At 44.8% G+C, this 24,255-nt stretch overlaps 2 protein-coding genes across 5 annotated transcripts; one reads left to right on the top strand and one right to left on the bottom strand.

Annotated features, from left to right (window-relative positions):
• Positions 1-106: 106 nt before the first annotated feature.
• Positions 107-22,620, bottom strand: cep131 (centrosomal protein 131). 4 transcript variants are annotated; one of them, XM_017034388.2, is made up of 30 exons: positions 22,485-22,537; positions 13,602-13,766; positions 12,536-12,722; positions 12,301-12,395; positions 10,831-10,942; positions 10,646-10,749; positions 10,425-10,529; positions 10,173-10,352; positions 9,972-10,089; positions 9,740-9,856; positions 9,308-9,485; positions 9,123-9,220; positions 8,942-9,046; positions 8,534-8,687; positions 8,360-8,454; positions 8,102-8,266; positions 7,827-8,018; positions 7,615-7,752; positions 7,087-7,212; positions 6,599-6,715; positions 6,376-6,405; positions 5,579-5,681; positions 5,282-5,483; positions 4,825-5,050; positions 4,653-4,727; positions 4,310-4,452; positions 4,037-4,214; positions 3,774-3,970; positions 3,133-3,193; positions 107-3,024 (listed from the first exon to the last, which is right to left on the bottom strand). In XM_017034388.2, the coding sequence occupies exons 3-30, from the start codon at positions 12,719-12,721 to the stop codon at positions 2,953-2,955; spliced, it is 3,672 nt and encodes a 1,223-aa protein (XP_016889877.1). In that variant the 5' UTR covers position 12,722; positions 13,602-13,766; positions 22,485-22,537; the 3' UTR covers positions 107-2,952. The 4 variants fall into 4 exon arrangements, with proteins under 4 accessions (XP_016889877.1, XP_024913943.1, XP_008313262.1 ...); XM_025058175.1 differs by lacking the exon at positions 13,602-13,766 and having other exon boundaries at positions 22,485-22,620; XM_008315040.3 differs by lacking the exon at positions 22,485-22,537 and having other exon boundaries at positions 9,123-9,217; positions 13,602-13,742.
• LOC103382298 (uncharacterized) lies at positions 14,053-22,451 on the top strand. The gene is made up of 2 exons (XM_008315043.3): positions 14,053-16,967; positions 17,301-22,451. Exons 1-2 carry the CDS (start codon positions 15,299-15,301, stop codon positions 21,731-21,733), a joined length of 6,102 nt encoding a protein of 2,033 aa, XP_008313265.1. The 5' UTR covers positions 14,053-15,298; the 3' UTR covers positions 21,734-22,451.
• Positions 22,621-24,255: the final 1,635 nt, after the last annotated feature.

Below are 24,255 nucleotides of genomic sequence, written 5' to 3'. Positions count from 1 at the left end.
GACATACAGCCCATGTGGACCAGTCTGGGCTGCAGCTCAAAAACAGACAAAACAAAAAACTGGAGTTATTTTTCTTCAGAATGAAGCGAAAAGAGAAAGTAGAACGTCAAAGATAAGTGTGTGTTTATTCTCACAGATTAGTCAACGTCGTCTTCACAGCTCTAATGCCGTCACAATGAAAAAAAAAACAGTCAAAATATATAAAACTAGAATAAACACAAGACAAGAACACGGTGCGTTCAAGGTCTGCGCGTTTACACATCTTAAAATGGAAACTACTAATTAACAATGTCCGGTCACAGCTGCAACAGTGTGTACACAGAGGAACAAAGAGGATTGTGTGTTTGTGTGAGTAACAACACCAGGGTCATCTGAAGTCACAGTGACTGACACACACACACACACACACTCAGAATAAAGGTTTACTGGCACTGTCAGAACAAACAAATGTGTGTGAACTGCTCTCATTGAAGGCTTGTGTGCTGCCCACAGACTGTGATGCCTTCAGGTCCTCGATAAAACCACGATGCATTCAGGTCCCTAATTAGACTGATGTGTTCAGGTGTGCATTTAAAAAATATGATAATTTTAGCAACAATGTATTCAGATGTTGAGGTGAGTTAAGGCGTGTGTTTGGACTGTGCTGCATTCAGGTACCTGTTTTCAGGTATCCCATATGTGATGCAGACTTTTTAGTGTGTGACACATTTATGTGTTCGATGTTTGTTTCCAGTTTAAAGGAACACTTCAGTGTTTTCTCATCATTATTCCTTCATTACTTCATCTCCGTGGCCATCGTCATCTTCCTCATCTCTAACTTCATCTTCATCATCAGCTCCAGCTCAGTTCATTTTCACTCTGAGGTTGAAGTGCAGACCCTGCGTCACATCCTCATGTAAAGCCTTCAGTCGCTCTGGGACTGGAACAGTCGTCAGGTCAGAAATAACCCAACATACTTCACGTACACCATCTAATCATGGCACAGCTTTAACGTCTCAGCTCAGCTAAGTTACTAAAACTCTTCAAATTCTTTGACAAGAACAGGAAAGAAAAAACATAAATAAAAGTGGGTGTCCACATCAAGTTGCATGTCATAATCCCAGGCTTAGTTCCAGGTACTCCTCTTTCACCCCCCTCACCCCTCTACCACCACCACTGACCTCTGTGGAACTGGCCCACATGAAACCCTATCCACAAAGAGCGTCTGTGTGTCGGAGACGGTTTTTCATTCATAGCCAGAATCTTCATTCACAGTAAGGAGGAAGAGAATAAAAAAAAAAACCCACCCAGTGAACATGTCACTTGGTGGTATGCCCAGTAAGGTGCGTTCATGTGTCCCACGTTCCCTCAGACCCTACACCCCTCTGACCACCACTCTCTGTCTCTGCTTCACTTTCTTTTTCCCATCATCCATTAACGCGTCCATTAACAAGTCTTCCTGCCGTCAGTCCCTGGAGGACAGAACATGTGACGCCTCTGTGGACCGAAGAAATGTCACACAAGTGGGCTGTGACATGAGCTACTATTAATACAGTGATGGGCCGTGACCCAAGTGTGGATAGATTCCATGGTTGTGGGTCACTGGATCAGACCAGTTTGGTTCAGTTTTTCTGTTAAAAAGACAAACTGTCCAACTGCTGGACATGTCCCCCAGTTCAGGACAATCAGACTGGAGTGACCTGGACATGAAGGAAGACCTTCATGACCCCTAAATTAAACTTGGCCTCACATGATCTGACCATGTGACCCAGCTGTAGCTAATTCTGTGTTCTTCAAAGTCCAAACATCGGTTCTGTGCAGAGACACTCAGAGAACTGTTTTCTTCAGAACATAAACATCAGACGTCACACACTCTCTGCCTCCAGACCAAGAACTGAATCATTTCTATTTTTTTAACCACAAATTGGAACCACTTCTTATTTTCACCTGTCTGTGTTCCTTAGCATTAGTTCTAGCACTATTTTTTTCCTTAATTCTCAGCCCAACCAGAACTGTTTGCTCTGCAGATTCCAGTCTGCATAATAAGTTGCCCGATCTTTACAGTAATGTTTCTGTGAACAGGAACCTAAAGTTCCTGAAAGCTTTTGTCCATTAACACATCTCTGCAGGAGGTGTTTGCAATAAAACCATAAACCAGGAACCAGGAACCAGGTATAGTTCCCTGAAAACTGTTTTAGGTACTTAAAAAACCTTAGTGATTCCTGGTATCTAAAGGTCCTCGTACTTTGCAGCATTCCTTACTTTTAACCTCACTTCTTCCTTCTTCACGTTCTACAACCTTCGGCCCATACCAACCCCCCACCACCCCCCACCAATTAATCCTGTAACTCAGCCTTCAGGGCTGGGACCTGGTGGGAGGGTGGGTGAGGGTGGCTGAGGGACAGTGGGACTAAAGCCATGACTCAGCACAAACTAGGAGACATTTTGACCTCTGTGAATAAATCACTGCTCTTTACGCAGGCGATCAACTTCCTGTTGACAGGGGGAGACAAAAACCACCCGAGGGCCCATCATCTGGAAACATCTGGAACTGTTTTCTGTGGTGAACAGGGAGGTGTTCCTGTGAGGAGGTGAGGGGAGCTGAGTTCAATCCTCCTCTGGAAAACCAGGAGAAGATGAGGAATTGTTTGTATTTCCTTAGACCTTCCACCTGGTCTCTGGGATTTTAGGGAGGGAAATTCCAAAGCTGGGGGAGGGAAGAGGTGGAGGTGGGGATGTCGGGTGGTGGTGGGGAGGGCCCAGTATGTCTGTCTCCCCGTTGATGAGTTTCAGTCACATGTTCAACCCCTCTGAAGTTCCACAGGTTCAGTCTTGTCGAGAGGAATGACATTCCCAGGAAAAAAAAAAAAGGAAAAAAGGTCACATGTGAGGAGCGACACTTGATTACAGTGCTGAGTCTGGAAGTGGGGGTGGGCAGGAGGGAGGCCTGGAGGGGGAGAGTCCTGTCAGTCACTATTTCCCCAACAACTGCTTCCTTTGCTGATCCCACAGCGCCTCCAGGTGGTCAGCCCTTTTCAGAGCAGCCTATCATAGAAAGAGGAGGAAAAGGGTGGGGAGAGAGGGTGGGGAGAGACATGTGAGTCAACTACTGGTTTCTTACTCTGACATGTGTTAAAGGTCTGTGATTTTTACCTCGTACTGTTTCCGGAGGTTGGACACAGTTTCTTCCTTCTTCAGGATCGCAGACTTCACTCTGGGAAAACATTTTAAAAAAATCAGACGACAAAATGAAGAGTTCTGGAATACTTTGGAGCTAGAAAACAGTGCTGACACACTGATCCAGGTCCTCGCCCCTAGGGTTGAAACACACAGTTACATGAACTCTTCAAAGGTCCTACTGATTGTTCCTTGAACGAACTGTTTGATACTTTTTGTGTAGAATACTCAAAGTTCCTGGTTCATGGTGCTGGAACATCACACCGGACAGAACTTGACAACTGTTCCTGCAGTTAAAATGCGAAAGTTCCTGGTACCTTCGCTAGCTCCTGATACTGCAACCTTCACTGTGAAATACACAGAGCTGCTACAACTGCTCTGCTTCATCCAGAACTGTTCCTTGATTCTTGGACTATTTATTGTGGACCTGTACTTACAGCACAGCAGATACTGACACTGTTTTCGGTCCTTGGTACTAATTTTTGTGATGGAAACATAAACAATCCCTGGAACTGACACTAGTTCCTGTGATGAGAACAAAACTTTCCTCAGTCCCTGTAGAAAAATTGTGAGGTGCAGTACTGTTTCTGGTCTCTGGTACCAGGGTGTCCTCTCACCGTTGGTGGACTTCTGCCAGCTCCTCCTCCTTCTCTCTGGTGACCTTCTCCACCTCCAGTCGTAGCCTAGCTCTGACCTCTGACATCTCCACCTTCATCTTGCGGTTCTCCTCCTCCGTCATCACCAGGCGGTCAGCGAACTCCTGGCGGATCACCTCGGCCAGTGTGCGGCGCTCTTCCATCAGCTTGTCCCTGGTCTGGTGGAGTCAGTGTGTAAACATCAACATCTCCTGGTGGATGATGGTGTTCTGTGGTGTCTGTACCTGTGTGAGCTCCTGCGCCTCCTGCTGGTGCTGCCTCAGGCTGCTCTGGAGTCTGATCAGCTCCTCCTCCATCTCCAACTGCTGCTTCCTCAGCTCCTGCTGCTTCTCCACGGCCGCTCTCTCTGAACGCTCCTGCTCCTTCATCTCAGCTTCGTATTTTTCTCTCAAACGTTTCACTCTGAGAAATTGGAGACGGAACATTTACTGACTAAGCAGTTTTTTGTTTGTTTTGATCCTAAAATCAGAGAAAACTGTAGCAGGAGCAGGTCTCACCTGTTGTCTGCCGCCCTCTCACACTCCTCCTTGTCTTTACTGGTCTCCTCCTCCAGGGTCCAGATGGCCAACTCAATCTCTTTGTCCCGTTCCCGCCGCAGCTCGTCTTTGAGCTCCCGCTCGCGGCTCAGCAGCCAAGCTTCCTGTAAAAAGAAAAAAAATTTGAAACAATTGGATTCATTGATGTCAGACAGAAAACAGAGACACTGACAGACCGGACAAAAACAATACAAGACATTCTACTGACCGACCGTTCGGTCAGTCAGTTTAATATCCTGGAGGAAAATGGTTCCAATGTGCGTGATGCCTTCACTGTCCTACAAAAAAGTAAAGGCCAACAAACCTCCTTCTTCCTGTAGTTTTCCTCCCAGGTTTGCTTCTCCACTTCCAGACGTTCCTGCATGGACTTCATCTCCACCTGCTCACACAGACACCCACTCAGTGATTCAGACAGGTGGACGAAGCTACAGTTTTGACACATCAGTGATGACGTCAGCAATGACATCACTCCTCACCTGGTGCCTCTTCTCCTGCTCCTCCCGGCTTTTGTCCAGCTCCTCTCTGAGGGCACGTACAGCCACTGAGCTGTTCTCCTCCAGGTGCCGCCGCAGGTCCTCCCCCTCAGCCCGCTGCCTGGCCGCCAGCTGGGCCAGCCTCTCCTTCTCCTCAGCCACCTCCTGATAAAGACGCCTCCTCTGTTGTTGGAGGGAGAGCTCCTCCTCCTGGAATTGCTTGTCATACCTAGAACAATAAATAAATAAAAAAAATACACAGCGAATGAGATAAAAAAGAAGTAAATATCTCAAAGCCTGTTCTATAGCCCAGGTCTGGGTAATTAGATCTAAATTACAGCTAGAGAGTTCAAAATCCACAGGTTCAATAGTCCACGAGGAGCACTGTGGGTATTGTGGCGTGATCAATATTTAAATGAACTGAACCAGGAGATAAAAGTTGATCATGTGATCATGACACCTCTGTTTGGCGAGCTCCCTCTCTCTCTGACACTGCTCGTCCTTCTCCTTCTCCAGCTGCGCCCTCAGCTCCTCACACTGGCGGACAAAGCGCTGCGCCGCCCGGTCGTCCGCCTGCAGCAGCTCGGCCTCGTGCAACGTCCGCAGCTTCTTCAGCTCCGTCTTGTGTTTGGAGATGAGCTTTTGAATCTCTGGCTCCAGACCTGGAGTAAGTGAAGCAGAGCAGAGGAGACGTTGATTTCAGAAGATCTGATGACGTAACAACGCCACCCTGGGGTCAGGCTGTGACCACTTCTACCTTTCACTGTGATCTCTTTGATCTTCTTGGTTTTCTCGTCGATCCATTTCTCCCGACGCATTTTCTCCGTGGCGCTCATCAGGTCTTTGAGCTTTTTGATCTCCTGTAATTGGACAGAGGAAGGTAATGAGAGGAGGTGGGGGGTGGATGACATCATGGGGAAGGGAGGGGCATCTGTTAATCTTAAAGTTTAATCTTTGAACGTTCAGCCAAGATTCTTTTACATCTTAAATTTTGTTTTACTAAAACTTTTTTACTAGTACATTTTCCAGACAAGGTCTATTCGACCTTGTTAGACTAAAGGTGTAACAGGGCATCTGTTAATCCTAAAGTTTAATCTTTGAACGTTCAGCCAAGATTGTTTTACATCTTAAATTTTGTTTTACTAAAACTTTTTTACTAGTACATTTTCCAGACAATGTCTTTTCGACCTTGTTAGACTAAAGGTGTAACACAGTCCTATAGGCATCAAACCAGGTGTGCTGATTCTGGACCAACAGTGTCAAATGTTGTAAAAACTAAACCCAACACATAAATGGACCAAAGGTTCTTGTCTATGTTTGTTTTCAGTTTTCATTTGGATCCAGATTCCATTAGTCTGTGGTGAGGATGAATAAATGAGGTGGTTAGAATGATTCAAGAAACAAACATGAACCAGTCCTGGTGGAGATGATCAACATGCAGCTCCTCTGTCCTAACACACAGCACATGCAGACAGAGTAGCAGAGAGAAGGCGTGACGGTAAAAATGAAAAGGTGGAAAATGACGACCAAAGGCTGCAAGAAACTCTAAGTTACCTCACACAAAGGACCCAGGATTTGCCAAACCTGAATCCAGAATAAAAGAAAGAGTGAAGAGGAAAACATGGAGAGACAACGGTTAAACAAGAGCAGCGAAGAGAAAACGAAAAGTCAGAGCAGCCACAGGCACTAGGTCAAAGGTCAGGAGCAATTCAGACTGTTTAAAGGGAAACCCTGCTGAGGTTTGGAGGTGAAGACAGGACGAGTGAGGGCTCCTCACCATGTCATGCTGCTCCTGCATCTGTGCGATCTTCTTGGTGTACTTCTGGTCCACCTGCTTCAGCTCGGCCACCACTCCTTCACAGCGCTCGCTCAGAGCTTTCTTGTCAGAAATCAGCTGCAAAAAACGACATGGACTTTTTTATGGTCAGAGGAGAACGTCTGCTTTTTTAGTTTGAATGGGAAACAATGCTGACCTCCTGTGGTCAGTTTGTGTCACTGAGGTTCATGTGAGAAACTTTTAAAATGAAGAATCATTTCTGCTGGACTGTTTATCAGAGGTCAGCACCACAGAAGTCTTCAAGGACAGTTTTTACACCATTTGCCTTGTTTCTATTCAGAAGTTTGAATTTCTCAGAAGTTTGAAGATCAAACGTGGCTGTATCTGTCTGCAGCTACGTTTGATCTTCAAACTTCTGAGCTGACTATAAATCCTGGGAGTTTTTACTTTCACATTGTTCCAGCAGGGGGCAGTGAGTGTCCACATACCTGGTCAATGAAAGTCAGGTGTCTCTGGACGGTTGCTTCATATTGTTCCTTCTGCAGCTTGAAGTTTCTGTTCAGCTCCTTTTCCGTGTCCTTCACATGTCTCATTGTTAGCTCCCTCTGCTGGGCCTGATGTAGAAAAACAGTTACTGTCACAAACAGACACCTACAGCAGGGGTCGGGAACCTATGGGTTTTGATGGCTCTCAGAAAAAACCGAGCATTTCTTAAGACAGTAAGTAATAAATAATTCCGCTTATATATAAGTAATAAATTACAGAAATCATAGTGTTAAAATAATAAACAGAAAAATGCTTGTGTATTTGCAGCGTACTCTCTATTTGTGTTAAATAATGGCGGATTGGTAATTCAATTTATATTTCTGGCATGAAAAGTGTAAAAACAATGAAATTAATTACAGTACAGGTAATGATAAAATTTAAATAAACTGTATTCAGATGAAAAATAAATTATTGTATGGCTCTCACGGAAATACATAAAAAAAAAAGAAAAAAAAGTATGGTGTCCTCACCAGTGCGGCCTGGAGCATGTGGACTGTACGCTTCTTCTCCTCCAGCTCCATCTTGAGTCTCATCATGGAAGTGCTGATTTCTGCAGCGGTGGCTGAGGCGTGTTCCACTCCAGTCAGCTCCTCCTCTGACAGAACCCCCTGCAGGTGAAAGAGTCCATATTCATTGATTTTCAATATGGTCCGATGTGGTTCGGTGTGGAAATGACCCTGACCTCTCTGTGTGACCCTGAGGTCACTGAACGTGGTCTCTCCTGTTCAGACTTCTCCATCTCATCTAGGAAGCTCATGATGCTCTGCAGCTTTGCCTCCGAAAGAAGGGCGCCCCCATCTGGCAGTGCAGGGTGGAGACTCATCTGTCCGTGGCGCTCCAGGTTGTCCGTGGTCAAAGAGTTGGAGTCTCCGTCCTTGGTGGGAAGAATCCAGGTTCATAAAAATTCTGAGAAGGTTATGTTTTTTTTTTCTTCACTGCTGTGACGCAAATCCTCACCTCGTCTATCCAGGCGTACTTCTCCTTCTGCTGGATCATGGGCTGGCACAGCTGCTGTGGCTCCTGCTCCAGCAGCTTGAGTGTGTCCATCAACTCGTTGAAGATGGTTTTGGAGGAAGTTCCCGACCTCTGGTCCTCCACACTCACTGATCTCTGCAGGGGCTCCTGTACAACAGAAATAAAAAGATGGAGACCGTGGACGGAGACAGGAGAATGTCTTCCATCACTGATGATGGACAACTGTAGGTGAAGACAAACCTGGGAACAGTGAGAGCCTCTGTGATTGGATGATGCTGGAGAAATGGCTCTTAAACTGAGCTCTGAGACGTCAGCCACCAGGTTCTGACTGGTATCTGTGGAATCAGAAGAACTATTACCAACAGTTCCTGGTTCTCTCTCTGCACATGAGGAGAAACAGTTTTTCATTCTCACCTGTGTTCTTGGTTTTGAGATCGGACGGTGACTTCAGACTTTTCTTGGATCCAGAGTTTGGAATTCTTTTGCTTGGAGAGAACTTTGGTGGCTTTTTGTGAATGGCCGCTCCAGATGCATCTGGGACACGCTGGCCTTTTCTCTGCTGCTTGTCCTGGTAAACACCACCAGAGGGAGATCAAGAGATGATGGAGATCAAAGACACTTCCAAAGTGTCTGGACATTATTATTCTTTAATATACATTATTATTATTATTATTATGCAGATCCACAAGCAACAACTTCAAGCATTCCTGAACCTTTAAGACAACTTAGCTGGGGCTAAATTGTCCAGGATTTGTTCACTGGTCTCAAACCTTCTTCCAAATGACATTTCTTTCAAATACTGTTGACACATCACATGTTTACCTGGGTGACCATGAAAACTCTCTCTTTACAGGTCAGCTTCTGGTCATTCTCCTGGTGCTGCCGCTGCTCCACACAAACGTCTTCTTCTTTTCTGTCTTCATGCTCCTTCAGAAGATGGAAAATATTTATGAAGGCAGAGGGAGAGAAGATGTTAAAGTACGTGGATGAAAACGTTCTTTACCTGCGAGCAATGAGAACCTCTGCGGTTGGACAGAGCTGGAGAGACGGCCCTGAAGCTCAGCTCTCCCACGTCCGACACGAGGTTCAGGTTGGATTCTACTGAAAGGAAATACAGTATATCCAGTCAGTCACTGCCATAGAGTTAGTTTCTTCTAGAAACCATGCAGAATCCCACCCACTGCAAACCTGTGTTCTTGGCTTTGGCGGTCGGTGACACTGGGCTGTTGTTGCTCGGTGATGCAGACACTGAAACCCTGGGAGGTCTCCTCTGTCCAACCGCAACTGAGTGGACCTGGTTTTCAAGCTCCACATCAGCTGCACTCTGCACCTCTAAAACCAGCGGGGGGCGCTTCTGCTGCAGCTCCTGCATTACACCACCAGAGGGAGAGAAAAAAACTCTTTAAACTCTAGAACCTCCAGAGAGAGTTAAAGGAATTATTATGTTGTGTTCTTGATGGTTGGTTTCTTATGGTATGGTTGACTGTCCCTGAGTTTTGTTATTTTTTGCAGTAGAGGAGACCAGTTGGTCTCTGATCAGTGACTTCATGATGACACTCTGACTCGTGGACAGTGTTAAACATTACAATCCTTGAGGTAAAGGAAACCGGGGACAGTGACCTGTATGGCAACGAGGCGGGCCAGCCGAGCCTTCTCCTCGCGAATCCTTTTTCTGTCCTCGTCCCTTTTCTGACGCTGCTCCACCCGAAGCTCCTCCTCTGTTCTCTCCTCCCACTCCTACAAGAACAAAACACAAAAACACAGAAGATGAGGAGTTTGTAGAAAAGAGATGCAGAGTTCGACCTATATCTTAGTCTTTGGACTAAACTGTGACACGGTGACAGACGCCAACCTTTCTTTTACTGGTCAGGATCTGTTGAAGCGCTGCCTGGTTCGTGTTTCGTCTCTCGACATGCTGGCGGTACCAGCGCTGGATGGTGACGGCCGCCGTGTTCACCTGCTGAATGAACCTTCAGACCCAGAGGAGAACTTCAGTTAGACACTGACAGTGTTCAACAACAACAGGTGAACAGTGTTAAAGCACACGTCTGACCTTTCGGCCTCCTCCTCCGTCACCTCCCTCCTGGTGGACAGCACCGGGCTGCCGAGGGGCGTCGACGACAGACAATTGGTGTTTGATGTGGAAGTTGGCGAAGAGAAATTTTTTTGCGATTTGGTAACAGAACCATTTTCCATTTGAACCTCATCATTGGGCGTGGCTTTAAGAAGATTACTGAAACAAAGACCAGTCATTAGAACAAGAACCCACCAGAACCACGTGGTATCACAGACTGTACAGACTCACTTGAAGGACGGCTTCTGGTTGGAGCTCTTGGGGGTGAGGGGTTTCTCAGAGTAGTTGTTGTGAAGGATGGTTGTGACAGAGTTTCCCACCGCTGCCTTGTTGCTCCTGGAAGAACAAAGAGGTTCAAAAACCCAAAGTGGACCATCTAGGCTAATCCATAGAAATAATCAGGGTTTTGACAGAACCAAACTCCTGATCCTCAGTGTGAAAAGAACAAGAACCTGTTGTTGGCGGTGAAGTCTCTTCTTTTCAGAAAGGTCGGAGAATCAACGCTGCCACTGCTGCGTGGACTGGACTGTACAGGACCTGCTCTGGGCTGGTCATCCTGGTACAATATGAAGGGCGTTAGTAAAACCAACTTAGTTACATGAATAACTGCCAGTAATTCAAATCCTGATCAAAGTACCAGGATGTTCCAGGTGGTTCTGTCTGGTGAGGCCCTGCTGAGTCCGGCCAGTTTCTTTCGTCCATCTACACTGGAGTCAAACAGAGCCAGGTAGTCCTCACCCTGGGCCTGACTGAGGCCAGAACAAAAAACAGGGGTTAATCCTCAGAATAATAGATCAATTATTACCACCACTGCCTCAGAACTGCAGCAGACAAAGGTCAACCTGTTACACAGGGATTTAAGAGAACAACTACAGGCTACATGAACGAGAAGATGTTGGTTGTTGGTTCACGGTTCTGTTCAATTGAAGAGTGTTGAACACCGTAAGTGTGCCAAATCAGACATGCGGACGATCCACTGTGACGAACCCTGAAGGACCGAGCAGCAGCCCAGGAGTCTGCCTGTGTGGGTTAGGGTCAGTGACCCCCACAGGATGAAAAAGTCATTCTTATTCTTCAGTGAGCTGTGTGGAGGATCTTGGTCTGAGGTTGACTAAACTCCCTGACAGCTGCTGGGTTGGACCTGAGAGCAGCAGCTGTGCCTTCTGTTTAGAACCACTCTTTAATGGTTCCCATATAAGTACCCATGTACTTATACACACACACTTGTGCGTCGACCCTGTGGCCTGTCAATCATCATTCAAACAACCTGACACCATCATGGTGTACAGATGTAGGCTGACCTTCTGTCTGACTTCTGTGTCTGATGCTGGTGACGAGGGTGGGGGAGGGCCGTGAAAATCAATCCCACAATCTTCCTGTGGCAGCACATTCCAACACTGTTTTGCCGTGCAACAGAGTGATACATGCAGAGGGAGGGAGAGAGGAGAAAGTGGGAGGCAGCAAAGGGTGGCGGGGGACCCTAGTGAAAGGAGGCAGTGGGGGAATTTAAATGCCTCCACACTGTGTCCAGAGAGGCTCCAGGCCAAGGAAGGGAGGGAGACCGAGGGCCAGGGACCGGCAGCTGCCAGACAATAGAACCCAAGCGTGCACACTTTGGGGTAACCTGACCTCCAGAGGTCATAGCCACCCCCCAAACCAGGGACAATGGTGGGTGGCTGCAGTCGGTGTGCAGCCTCCCTCCACTCTTTATCATGCAGGAGTAAAGAAAGTGCTGCGTCCCATTGTCCCAGCAGCTGTAGCTGAAGGGCTGCCAGCTGTTGCTCAGTAAAGAGGAGGACAAATTCTTCCTGGTAACAGGACACCGTCTGACACACATTATCTACACCACTCACATTGTTTGATGGCATTTCCAAAAACACAGCCTTCAGCTTTTCAGAATCTTCTGTAAAGGTCACCGAGAGATAGAAGAGCTCTTCACATGAATCAGCACATACTGTACCAAGTGAAGTGAAGTCGGCCAATGTTACAGATAAGGAACCAGTTGAAAGGCTCTCAGCCACAGACAGTAGGGGAGTGTGTTACCAGCACTGTTACGTAAGCAAAGGTTTGTGTGTGTGTGTGTGTGTGTGTGAGTGTGAGTTCATACCTGAGACTAATGTTGTCCTGCTGATTAACATGAGTGGTGCTGTTGGACCTCCTTAGGTTCTTGACAGAGCGGGAGCTGCCAAAGCTAACATCACTCTGTGGATTAAAAATGTTTGGTTAAATGGGTTAAAGTCGACACAGAAATCCTCAGATTCATTTTCAATGACAGTACTACATTCTTATGTGCAGCCTGGTTTTAAAGTCAGAGTTAAAACACCTGCAGTGCAATCACGTACCATCGTGTTCCGTTTGCTTCTGCCATCGCCAGCCACAGACACAGACACTGAGCGAGAAAAACATTTCCCCGGTGAAGCGCTGCTCGGCCTTTTGGTCACTAAAAGCTGAGATCCTGACAAACTCAGGTCTAACGCTTCTTTGGAGACAAATGTTGGGATGGATGAGGGGCTTCGTGAAGCATGCATCCTAGAGAAAATAAAAATGGAAACAGAGTGGAGGCATGTTATTGGTAAAAGAAAAACCAACAACCCAAAAAGAAGAAGAAGAAGAACACAAATACTGCAATGATTTTAGGACTTAAACAAAAACAGAATACTTTTTTCTTTTGCTTCACAGCTGTACGACCAGCTAATGGTGCTATTGTCTAAGTTCAACCAGCCACCAACATTTGAAAATACACCAACATTTACAATTTATAACTTATTAATCAATTAGCAAATGGCCATGCATAAGGATAAGGATGGTTGATAATGTTTTAATAGTGTTATAACGTTACAATTGAGTCTGTTTACATCAGAGGCAGAACATAGGCCGTGTTTATTCTGCCACAGAGTAGTTTTGAAGAAAACTGAGAATTTAATATTTTTGACAAAATGTCAATGAAGAAGAGGAAGAATGGAAGGGAAACGTAGGTAACCAAGATGGAAAACCAAAACAAACACCTGAGGTGCGCAGTGTGTGTACAGCAGGTGTGTGTGTGTGTGTGTGTGTTAGCTGAGCACCGTTAGCTACACTCTGTTTGCCTGTGACATTTCCCAGGTGTTTAAAACATCATTAAAGGTAACGTCCTATTAATAAAACATTGGCGTGATGTTACAGTATTAATAACAGTGTTGTTACAGCGTTGTCACCGCCTGATGACGATATTACAGCTAAAACGACACGTTTAGTGAGAGTTGGATCAAATTATACTGTGTTCTTTAATCACAGCATTTGAACAGCAGCAGGCTAACTTAGCTCATTAGGCTAACGGTGCCACTTCAGTTTTCAAGATATAGCATAGATTAAGCAGCGGATGAGCAAAGCGTTAAAGTTCGTATTAATTAGCATCACAGGAAGACTTACTTCAATAGCTGGAAAACATCATCGACGCTCCTGAGTCTGGGTTTAACGACGCTGCTGTTCCTTCACTACCAACGCATAGACTTAAGCCCCACCCACGTGCTCTGCCATTGGTCGACTGGGATACATCTGCTTCGGCAGAAGCACCTCAGATCCCGCCCTTGTGTACTGTCATTGGCCAAATACACAGACGCTTCATTACCTACACAGCGGCCCCAACTTCCTGCTCCTTTAATAATCAAGCAGCAGCTTTGGCACGAGAACTCAGAAGCCACGCCCCCGCCTTAAGTCATTGGTCAGCTGATCTGCTCCTGCTTCGCTACAAGCCCACACAAAAATATACACACCCAGTAGCCCCGCCCCTCTGCCTTTGTCATTGGCCAACGGTCAAAACATGGGAAGATGCAAACAGATGGGAAGATGACATTTTCAGAAATGATAACTGTATAATTTAATTCGATACTAGAACGTTAAAAAACAAGAGGAAAATAGAAAAAAAAACCCAACTGTGATTATTATCTAAAAAAAAATCAGTTTACTAAAGCTATTAGTATTGATTAAACAAAACTGGTATAAAATGTGGTATTCCTAGTTTGTCTCTTCAAATAGGGTTGCTGTAAAATACTATGTTTTTAATTTTGGGAGTTCCCTTAACTGTGGTGTAGTATAAATACACCAATAGTAACAACTGGTATCATATGATACTGCTATGTCAATGATGCTCAGTGGCTGTTTCCAAAGAACCTGAAATCAACATGGGATTAATTTAACGGCCCATAGAAATGTTTTAGTCCCCACTGTGGTTTAGCCTACTTTTTAAAGAAAATATGTATTAACAAATCGGAAGCCATGTCATTTTCAAGAAAACATATGAAACTAGCAAGAAAAATACACTCTTAGCAGGAATATCTTTATTGAAGCTATATACTCTTTAATTTAAATATGATTTTTACATGGAACATGTGGAATCTGAGGGTCTATTTTTTTATTTTATTTCCCTTTGCATCCACTGCATACAAAAACTGACTGAGACGTCTGACTTTCTTTATGGGTTTTTGCAGCAGTCACAATCCTTTTGTTGCCTCTGGATATGTCACTATTCTCAGTTATGACCACAGCCATAATAAGGCATTTCTGACAAGTGTCTTATTTCATTCTTTCCACTGCTTCTTTATACATTGGTAAGCTAAGTGGTCTACCCACCCCAACCTACTGGGACCAAAGGATTTGGTTCCTTTGATGAGCCAAAGCCCTTTCATCCTCACAAACATACTAGATCAATGGGTGTGAAGGCAACAATGTAAAGTGGTACCTGCAGGAAACTGTTAGTGTTGAGTTAATATTTCTGCCTGAGATGGGCTGACAGTGAATGATAGGAGGCAACTCTAAGACATGTCTGCTGTATACTAGCGACAACTAAGGCAGTAATGAAGGTTACATCTGCCATAATAGACCAGGATACACTTTAAGGTGGAGGAGAAAATAATCAACCAAATCTCTGAAACGAAAAGAAATGAAAAAAAGGAAAGGAAAGAAAAGTTGGCAGTAATGCGACTTTACAATTGCCAACTATCAGCAAACACCAAAAAAAAAAAAAAAAATCAAGGACACACTAAAGCTCAAGAATTCCCAAACAAGTGAATATCAGAGTGAAGTGAAGTGTTTTACTGGTCATGTATTAGGTCACACGAGGGACTACAATGACACAACAACAAGAGAAAATGGCAAAGGAGGATAATGTTTCCCAGGACATGGATACGATTGGCGTCGTTCTCACAGACATCATTGAGCGCACAACCAGAGATGTCAATCACATGATGCAAATGGTTCACCACTGGAATTTAGAGGAATGTACATCGGGTGAGGAAAATAATGGTAAAAGCAACCTTGGCCCAGGCACACTAGAAAGGGTGGATGAGTATCTGGATGATTTTTTTTCAAGCAGGAGAGTGTTTACTGAAGAACAAGGTGGGGAGGTTCCACTAACCAGAGAGAATATCCAACACAAGGGGAACCAAAAGAAACAGAAGAGAGCAACATCAAAGGTGAAGAAGAGAAGAGCTTCACCTCTTTCCACCTCCACCAACACTACAGGAATGGTTGACGCCATGCAAAACTTCCTTCCAACTATGTTGACTGTGGTTCAGAATATTCCAGATCCCAATATAAGGAAAACCTGCCCCGATAAGGTCTCACAGAAAACTATCAGTTTATCTAAATCTGTCCTAAGCAATGCTGGAGATTCTCAAGTCAGCACAACAAAGCCATCAACCATCCATCCCAGGGCTCCACTGGACAAAAACACCTTCAATTTAGAAGACATTTCTGCAGAAATAACTAAAAACACCCAACTTTGCATCGCCTCCACAATGGAGTACATCATGGCCACCATGACAACCCCTGCAGAAGAGCAACCAAACCCCACTCTACCTGTTGCCGAGATGGTCATGAATCATAACCTTTCTGCCTTTGCTCAAGCTTTGTTGGATGGATTCATTAAAGCAGAAGGGGACATGAAAAGAGACATCCCTGACATGACACATATTTGCAATGAAGCTTTTAAAGAAACATGCACAAACACCCAAGCACTAATCGATGTTGGCAGAAATGACCAGGCTAAGGACAGAGGCCTTCTCTCTTCTGACACCTCCAGATTGCAAGAGATAAGAAACGTTAATGGAAACATCCAACCTGGAACAACAACTGCTGCAGAAAATAATGTGGATAGTGCATTTGTCGTAGTGACGGACACTTTAGCTGAGGTCGATAAGGAGTCTAGCACTGTCTCTTCAAATGTGTCTCTAGAAATGGATTTATTACAAGAGACTGAAACAGTTGATACAATTCTAACAGACATCGTCCAGCAGGCAAGCATAGATGTCATTCACATGATGCAGAGAGTCCATCGGTGGGATTATGAAGAGTCTCCCACGTCTGATGAGAAGGGGGATAAAAACGTTCTTGGCCCAGTAACCATGCAGAGGGTCGATAACTATATAGATCGTTTTTTTGCCAGGCGGAAGAGGTTTGGTCACGAGCATCGTTCAAAGTATCAGTTGGCAGAAGATTACAGTCCAGGAAAAAGAGAGCCCAAAAATACGAGGAGACAAGACAAAAGAAAAGTGGACAAGAAACGAGTGCCCCAGGAAACTTCTTCACATAGTAATGCTGAAATAGTTGAAGCCATTCGCAACTTCCTGCCTTCTATGCTGGACATTGTTAGGACCGGGCCTGCTAAAGCTAAGGTCAACAAGACAACTCAGAAACTAGTGACCTTTGATGGCACGAGGGACATCTCTTCAGCTGCAGCACTGGATGGCAGGAATTTGGATGTGACAAGCACAGCTGCCGGAGGCTCTGGAAGATCAGGTGAGAACATGTCTCTTCCAGTTTCCTCTCTAGAACCTTCTGAGAAACTAAATGATAATGAAAGACTTAACAACTCAGTTCAAACTCTGTTAGATCGGTTTAGAACGGGTGGTCCTGAAAAGGAAACAACCAAAGTTGACATAAAACAGATGCGTCTGGAGGACGCTGGCGCCTCCTGCAGTGATGCTGTTGATAATACAACTGATAATTCTCTAATGACCAGCAGAATTTTTCAAGTCCCTGAGAAAACACTATTTCCTACACACTCTTCTAGATCACTGAGTATCACAAGTTCAACTAATGAAACTAAAACTGTTCAATCTGCTCTTACAGACGTCATACACATGGTCCAAGACTGGGATTTAGACCAACGCCGCAAACCTGAAGAAATCAAAGATAAAAACACCCATGGTCCAGTCACACTACAGAAGGTAGATGACTATTTGGATTGTTATTTCTCAAAAAGAAGTACTTTGACTAAAGAAGAGGAGAGTCAGGAAGACACCAGACACAGAAAACGAACAAAAAAGCTAAATAAGACACTGAAAAAAGAGAAGAAGAAGATAACACCTCCCAAATACACTCTATGTAACACTACTGAAATTGTTGAAGCCATACGCAGCTTCCTTCCAGCAATGTTGGATGCGGTCCAGAGTACTCCCACTAAAAGCAAGGCAGCAGACAGCTGTTCTAAAACCTCTGAGGAACCCACAAGAACCAGTGGGACTCTGTCGAAGAACAGCAGAGACGGGGGCTCATCCCAGAAAAGAACCACCTCCAGATCAAAGATCAAGAGAACTCCTACAGCTGTTTCCCCTTTACATCCACCTGAGGGAGCTGCTGAGCTAAATGGCACATGTGGCAACTCTGTAGCAGTGTCACGGGTCAGCAAATCTGGAAATATGAACGTCACCTTCACTACCAGTAGTAGCTCTCCAACTGTCAGACAAAAATCTGGACTTTCAGCACTAGGTGGTGCTACCTATCCTGGCATCACAAGATCAATGCCAGATGGGGTGAGGGACAGGTGGTCAGAAGAACTTGAGGATACGTGTTCTATTTCTACAGCTACAACAGGGGAGACAGAGTCAATGGCAGACACTGGACCAATCAGCATCATTCTAACAGACATTATCCAGCGGGCTGGTAGAGATGTCAATGACTTGATGCACAAGTTCCACCACTGGGACGTCGAGGAATGTGGCGTGTCTGGGATGAAGGCGGATGAAGTTCCACTGGGTCCAGCTTCATTGGAGAAAGTCAATGACTATCTGGATTCCTTTTTTGCAAGCAAAGCAGTGCACACTGAAGAAAGGGCTCGGGAAGCATCAGACATCAGAGGTAGAGGACTTCCAAAAAAGTCAAGAGACCAAAAGCAGAAAAAACAAGTTCCCCTTGACTCTAATGCGTACACCACTGGAGAAATAGTTGACGCCGTGCGCAGCTTCCTTCCCTCCATGTTGGATGTGGTTCGAAATGCTCCTGTGAAGAACATGTTAGAAGACAGCAACTCTGAGGAGACCTGCATTGACTCTGTGGCTGTTATAAAGGACAGTGTTGGTGACGTCCCTTCACAAAGAACACTGTCCAGCTGCGCTACAAGATCAGTGGACAACAGGATACCATCTCCTCCTTTTCCTTCTCCCCCTCCCCCCGGGGAGTTAACAGGTGTCAGCATCACGTTAAGGACAACTGACATTCTTGATGAGTTTACGACTGCTGCCGTGACTGAGACAGAGGAAACATCCACCTTGGAAGCAATAGAGACTTCGTCTGAAGCTTTTGAGGAAACACACTATTTCCCTGAGACCAAATCGTCCCACAGACACTTGTCAAGGTCGAAGAAGAGCAAAACATGTAGCACGGTGGCGACTGTACAAACTGATAAAAATCTCTTCAGCTTTGCTCAGGCTTTGTTGGATGGCTTCATGAGAGCTGATCCCACCATTAAAATGCCCACTCCTGATGTCACGCAGATATGTTCAAAGGCCCTGCAAGAAGAACCCTACAAGACCTGTCCACCTCTGCCACAGGAAGAACCAAACGCCTGGTCCTCATCCACCCTCTCTACAACGTGTGGGGATAGTCCACAAACAACCTCTGTTTCTTTGGAACCAAGAGCAGCAGCATTAGGGGACACCACCCTGAAAGACACTAGCCCCGCCCCACTGGATGGAGTTAAGAATGACACTGTTAAAAACCAAAGTGAACTAGTTAACCTGGAGGAAACAGACAGTCGCGGTGAGACTGGTGAAGATGTTACTGAAGGATGTGAAGTCAGACCTTCTCCTGCTTCATGGTCCCCCACCACTGTGGCAGAAACAGACGACACTCCACCTGCTGTTGGTTTAAATATAGAGGGTGGAGTTTGTCATGACATACAGCCTACTGTGCCAAGAGATGTTGAACATGTTGTAGTGTCCAGCAGCTTCTGTTCTGGACCAGAGGCCAGCAGGAACTCCACGGTTCCTCCCACTCCTGTTCCTGCAACATTAACTGACGGCATCACTACATCCATCTGGGACGGAGATGTCACCGTCCCTGCTGAAGACCAGGTGGACACAGATGTCACTGACATTACAGACAGTTGCTGTGAGGCCTCTGTACAGACCAATCATATATGTGCAGATGGAGCAGGACACGTTGGAGATGAAGACCATGTAGATAGAATTACCTTGGACTGTACATTATCGCCCCCTGCTTTATCTTTACACACTGCTCAGATAGTAAATAATGACCACCTAATCAGTTTCACCCAGGCTCTGCTGGACGGGTTTATGACAGTGGAGTCTCAGACAGCAGCACCCACACCTGATGTGTCCCACATCTGCTCTATAGCAGTACACTGCTCCAAGCCTGAGCCACAGGGTGGCAACAACTCCATCGGTCCAGACACAAGACCACTGACCGAACATTCCGCCGTAGTCCGGCCTATTTCACCGCCCACTGAAGACATCCCAGCCAGTATCCCAACTGGAATCACTCCAGGTGAAAGGAGAAAAGATGAACATGACACCTTCACAGCCGAGGTGACAGGAAGTCAATCCTTGGTGTTTGATGAGACCTGTGGTCTCCCTCTCCCTGTGTCTGAGACCAGAGATGAGGATACAGTCCAGGTCATGAGACTGTCGCCTGGCCACTCCTGCAGGTCAGCTGAGAGAAGAAAGAAAACTCCAGAACACGTGTCCTTAGAAAGTAGAGAAACAGAATTTATAAATAAAACAACACTGTTCAGATCAAAGGGCAGAGGAACAACACAGACAACTGTTCCCAAACTACTAACCCCTGAAGAAGAGCTAGACATCTCAGTTATGAGGAACAGGGCTTCAAGTGCTGATCCTCAAAATGAGAAAGACACATCCCACCATGAGGCTGATGACAGTTGCTTTGAGGCATTAAGTGATGCCACCGTTCCAGGAATTACCCCAGCTATGTTAGGTAGGGTCCCAAGGACTGCTGACGACAAAGACGTTGAGACCTTCAAACCTAAGGTAGAAGAGCTTTATCTAGGAACATATGAAGAGACCTGTGTTGTACCAGAAGACACTGGACCTTATGAAAGTCCAGCTAAAAGATCACCCTCTACCACTGGTCTACAAGGCAGCATCCAATCCTTGGATTTCTCCACATCAACCACAGCTGAAAAGGAGGAGATCTCCATCAGTGATGTAGCAGACAGTGGCTCTGAGTTGTTTCAGATGACCAGCATTATTTCCTCATCTATGTCCAAAGATAGTGAGGATAAAGAAATCCCTGAAGAAATACCATCGTCCAGACGGAGTACAAGATCAGAGGTGAGCAGACATTCTACCAGAGTAGACAGAACTAGGAGTTCCCAACCCTGCACCAGTCTTGATGTGGAGACCGTCACAGTCCCTGAGACGTATCATCTTTCTTCACACTCTGCTAGTGTAGAGAGAAACAGGAAAGATTGTTCTGCACCTCCTGCTAAGACCTTTGCTCAGCCTTTGTCAAGTGTCACCTCCTCTGCTGAGGCAGAGATGTGCTCTGGCTTTAAAGACACTGAAAGTGTGGTACTGTCAGAGCCTGGTGAAAATATCCAAGTCCCTGACAAAGAACCATCGTCCAGTCGTTCTGCCAGATCACAGGATGCCAGGAAATCTGTTTTTTCTGTACCAACCAATGCATCAGCCACTGACGACAGACTTCCATGCCTCACTCCTGCTATCTTTGAGGCCTCCTTATGCAGTTTTTCCCAAGCTGTCTTAAATGGGCTGCTGAAAGCTCTAGCCGAGACCGACGCGGAGACGATTGCTTCCGAGTCAGTTGTGGCGGACAGTTGTTCTCACACTTTTGACAGAATCATGACTCAAGTTGGTCTGGACAAGAATGTAGCCAAAAGTAAACCCAGGAAGGAACCCGGACCTTTTTCTTTGAGGCAAAGAAACAAAGTGCATCCACTTCCACTGGAAACTTGTAACCTATATTCCCAATCTTGTCCAAGGACATCATTCACCACAGAGGGCCGACTACTGTCGCCATGCCATGGTTTTCAGGAAAAAGACAAAAAGAAGTCCACATGGAGAAAGTTTTTCAATTTAAGGCATAGGAATAAGGTCCATTTGCAGCAACAGGAGTTTTCACAATCATATTCCCACTCTCTTCAACCCTTTTCCACAGAGGAACATGTTCCCTGTGAAGATAAAGTCAGTGAGATCCAGGACAAGGACAGTAAGCAGAGATCTGTGTGGAGACAGATTTTTGGTTTAAAGCCGAAGAACAAGATACATTCTCTACAAACATAGTTTTACAGAAGAAGATGAAAAAGGATTCCTGTCCCAGGAATCCCACTACAAAACCAGCTGTTGGAGACTGGTGACTTCCATCCACACACATCTACTGTCTTTAGAGAATAACCTTACATCACAAAACAAAACATGAATAAAAACAGAAAAAACCCAACTCAAAATATATTATTATATTTCAAAATATATAAACATCTTTGTTATTATTATTTATTGTTAATTCCCTTTTCAAGGAAGTGACATCAGTCCCAACAGCCTGGTTTGGTGTGTCTTTCAATATCTAACCACAATTCATCAACTAAAGGTTCTGATTTAATGTCTTTTCTTAATCTAATGTAAAATAATCAAAAGTGTTTTAATGTGTCCGGTGTAAAATCAAATAAAACCAAATAACGTTTTGGACTGAGAGCGTTTTGATTTCCTCTACATCCTCATGAGTGCACCCAATAATAATCAAATGACGTGCAAAATAGTTCAAAGTGCAGTTTATAAATTAATTATCTATAACCCACTTTAAGTATTTTCGTGCTACGGTCGCTATTTGATTCAGCATCAGACGAAACATGTTGCGTATGAAATAGTTTTGTATTCTTTCCTGTTCAGACCAACCCACTTATGTGACCACTTATGGCGCCCTCTTGTGGAATATTTTACTTTGTCCCGAATGCCAGCGTCTATATTACACTATACTACATTACATAAAAAATTAATAAACTATGTTTTACAAACATTTTTATTGTTATTATTTTACCTTAAACGCCCAGCTCCGCGGGTGTAAAGCTTAAACAGTTCTCCGCAACGAATGGTGTTTGGTCTCCGCTTCTTAAGTCTCCGCTTCCTGTGGTGCAGCGCTATTACTGTTCCGCCTAATTCAGGTCCGTCTGAAAATCCTTCCCCTCGATTTCTGTTTATGATATTTTTGTATCTTTTGTACAGTAAATTTAGTTTATTCAGTAAGGTAAACCCACCAAACAAACACATTTGAAACAGTATTGTTTACTAAACGTCATCTAACTTTCCATTTAGCATTTACACATGTAAATTAAAAATAAATAACTGGAAAAGACTTTCTTCATAGTATTGACCAATGCATTAACTTAATTCTAACTAACGTTGACTAACACTGAGGGGATAAACACGCACATATTCTTACTTATTTATTTTTAGTATTCAGACTCTTTTAGAATTAAACAACAACAATAACCCAATATTTTAAAAACAGTTCTAAACCTCAAAATGACCTTATGGCTTATGTTTAAGAATTTAAAAATCTTGATCATAATTCTGTCTTTTAAATAAACTTTAAAATATGTATCAAAAAAGCATAAAATAAACCTGTTTTTGCATTTCCTTTCAAACTCTTTTTTACATAAAATCAGTATTTTTTACTATTATCACAGAGGTGAAACGTCAGAACTTCTAAGTCTTTTATACAGCACAGCTGTGGCTGCTGTTCTGACGCACTAGTTAACTAACGTCAGTAGGGGGCGCACACAGCTCAGTCTTGAGTCGTCCTTGTGTCAGAACCACATTTAAAAAAAATATACCCTGATTTAAGGCAGTGTGAGCGCCCCCTTTTGTCACCCGAGGTCTCTGAAAAACATGTCCCAGTGGCTTATGGTTCTGTTCTCTCCGTAGACCTCGCAGAGCAAGAGTGAGCGTTTAAAAACCTCCAGACTCCTGTTGACTGGAGTCAATTCTGAGCAACAGGGGGCGCTGACAGTACTGACTTGGTGTTAGTACCTGACCAAAGGCTGAAGTGTCCCTCCAGCTGCAGGTTCCTCCAGTCTCTATTGTGAGGGGAAAAGAACCGTCCCAACACCTCTGATGATTGGTCGGCTGTGATTGTATTTTTTTTCTTTTAATTTTTAATCAAAGAAGGTAAAAACAGAAAATTTTATAAAATTCATACCTGAGCGGTCAACTCATCGACTCAATTTGATTGATTGATCGATTGTCTTGTTAGCTGCTGCACTAATTGGCTCCCAGAGGAGATGGAGAGCTGGAGGGTGGGGCCTTTCCTCACCTCTGTATTTTCTTCACGATCACCTTATTCCCTTTATCCTCTGACCACTGCAGCACGCAAACTACACACACACACACACACAAACACACACACACACAGCAGCAGGTAAGACTCTAGTTTTGTAGTTAAACCTAGTTGCTATGGTGATGTAGCTAGACCGCCATGGCAACAGCAGTGCTGGGATTTGGACAGAGACGTGTTTCTTCATCGTGCTTCCCATCTTATTTGAAACAAGCTGAGGCTTGATTTGTATTTTTCAACTTTTCACTGTGCTGCATATTTCTTATTTATTTTAAAGTGCTTGAGTGCTTGAGTGGCATCAACCTGTTGTTGGTGGTCCTTCCCCCTCAGAGTCTTATCGTCCTCATATATTCACTGCTTAGACTAAAGAAAAAACAGTAAAGTCAGTGGACCGTCCAGCGTCATTGGATGGTTCAAACACACGGCCTCGTCCTCACGTGCTTCTCACTCAGATTAGCACGCTGACTTTAAGAAA

Source organism: Cynoglossus semilaevis, chromosome 8 (assembly GCF_000523025.1).
Source record: "Cynoglossus semilaevis isolate Cse_v1.0 chromosome 8, Cse_v1.0, whole genome shotgun sequence".
NCBI lineage: Eukaryota > Metazoa > Chordata > Actinopteri > Pleuronectiformes > Cynoglossidae > Cynoglossus > Cynoglossus semilaevis.
Note: the sequence above shows the minus strand (reverse complement) of the source record. Positions and strands in the feature narration are given on the sequence as shown.

Excerpts from the sequence above, each read along its gene's own strand:
- LOC103382298 (XM_008315043.3), top strand. The coding sequence starts at position 15,299 with ATGACACAACAACAAGAGAAAATGGCAAAGGAGGATAATGTTTCCCAG. Across the intron at positions 16,968-17,300 it reads CGGAGGCTCTGGAAGATCAG|ACGTCATACACATGGTCCAA; the intron begins GTGAGAACATGT and ends CTGCTCTTACAG.
- cep131 (XM_025058175.1), bottom strand. The coding sequence starts at position 12,721 with ATGCATGCTTCACGAAGCCCCTCATCCATCCCAACATTTGTCTCCAAA. Across the intron at positions 10,943-12,300 it reads CAGGACAACATTAGTCTCAG|TCAGGCCCAGGGTGAGGACT; the intron begins GTATGAACTCAC and ends TTCTGGCCTCAG. Across the intron at positions 6,716-7,086 it reads ACCTGACTTTCATTGACCAG|CTGATTTCTGACAAGAAAGC; the intron begins GTATGTGGACAC and ends CGTTTTTTGCAG.